This window comes from Rhagoletis zephyria, unplaced genomic scaffold (assembly GCF_001687245.7).
Source record: "Rhagoletis zephyria isolate East Lansing unplaced genomic scaffold, Rhagoletis_zephyria_1.1 Rzeph_scaffold_00155, whole genome shotgun sequence".
Lineage (NCBI taxonomy): Eukaryota > Metazoa > Arthropoda > Insecta > Diptera > Tephritidae > Rhagoletis > Rhagoletis zephyria.
Genome location: NW_016157239.1, coordinates 78,258 through 79,935, shown reverse-complemented (window position 1 = coordinate 79,935; position 1,678 = coordinate 78,258). Strand labels below are relative to the sequence as shown.

Here is a 1,678-nt window from a genome sequence, read left to right as displayed (position 1 = left end):
CGATTTTGTTATCGGTTGTTTTTTCGATTTTGGTGTAGATTAATCGAACGAAAAATTAATTTTGGGCGAGACGAAGTTCGCCGGGTACGCTAGTACTGCTTTATTTATATAAGAAACATATTTAATGTGATTAAAGTAAAACTAAAAAAATAATAACAAAATTGATACGTTATAAATTTGTAGTCCAAGTCACGTTACCATCGATGTTAATAATAAGTAATTAAGTAATACACGTTTTTAGTGATGACCTCCGTGACCACCGTGTCCGTGACCACCGTGATGGAAAGCCACACCATGTTCCTGTTTGATGGAAATGCCACTTGAATGGCTGCCGTGTCCATCACCATGTCCGTGACCATGTCTGTGGCCGTGTCCGTGACCATGCCCATGTCCATCTCCATGACCATGGCCGCCGTCATGTCCTCCATGCCCGCCTTCGTGTTGTTCAACCTCAGCGTGTCCACCGTGGTAGCTGGTGTGACCGTGGTCGGCTACATGATGGTGTGTGGGTTCACGGTGCACTTCAGCGTGGAAACCGCTGTGTTTGTCAGCTGTATAGTGGACAGTTCGCTTATGACCATCCGCATCGATCAACTCGTAGTGACCGGATACCTTGTGGCCATCCCGATGTTCGCTGTGCTCCTTGATGTCACCTGTTTTCTTATCCTTGACGCCATAAGCAAAATGATATTCAGCATGTGAATCATGACCATCTCCATGTCCATGTCCATGCCCATGCTCATGATGATCGTCGTGGGAAACTAGGTGAACAGAAGCGTGACTGGAGCCACCACTGTCATGTTCATGACCACCATGTTCGTGGTGACCACCGTGTGACGCAGTGCCAACCACGCACATTGCAAGACAACATGTGAGTGCAGCGAAAACCTTTAAAAAACGAGAAGGAAAATAACATTTTAGAAAATAACGAAGGAAACATACGGATCAAACTTACCTTAAAGACCATCGTTCCAAGCTAAATTATAAGTGGGAATATTTTGATAGATCTTAGAGAACTGTGGTTACTTCAAAATTGGACTGTGCTTATATACCTAATTATCTTCTCCTTTGAATGCATTTTTTGTATAGTTACTTTATTTTTATATATATTTCGCACTAGTTTACCTTTCTAATGCAGTTCGGACAGCTGATAGTAACTGCAAATAAGACAACGCCTACCAAACTGCAAACTAAAGTTGCGATATATGTACATACACGTATTTTTTCGTTAACACTTACCATTAGCGAAAGAAAAAAATCTTGACTGTTGACCTTTAACCTTGAATACCATTTTGTGCACACATACTTTTTGCCATTTTATAGTATTTATTAATATACAGTGCCTTAAACAAGTGTTCACATAGAGTTTTTCTTTAACATTCCTAAAGTTAATCAAGTTAAATTTTTTTTGTTATTTTTTTAGCTTAAGCCAAAACCATATAAATCAGAGTTTCAAACTTTATAAATAATTTAGGAAAATTCGTAAAATTTTCGAGGTTTTTAATCTGAATCTTTACAACATTTCTGTGTATGCAGTTTTATAGCCCATACAATTTTATTCGGATGACGTGCAAGTTTCAACCGGCTAAAAAGTTGGGTTAATTTTAATATTTTTTTTGGCAACTTTTTTTTTGCCAATTCCATTTCTACAACATCTCCCACCGAAAGCTTAAAATCT

The 1,678-nt window shown here is 38.7% G+C and overlaps 1 protein-coding gene across 1 annotated transcript; it reads right to left on the bottom strand.

Moving 5' to 3' along the window:
- Nucleotides 1-237: 237 nt before the first annotated feature.
- On the bottom strand, nt 238-967 carry LOC108354500 (histidine-rich glycoprotein-like). Its single transcript, XM_017605680.1, has 2 exons — nt 956-967; nt 238-888 (listed from the first exon to the last, which is right to left on the bottom strand). The coding sequence occupies exons 1-2, from the start codon at nt 965-967 to the stop codon at nt 238-240; spliced, it is 663 nt and encodes a 220-aa protein (XP_017461169.1).
- Nucleotides 968-1,678: the final 711 nt, after the last annotated feature.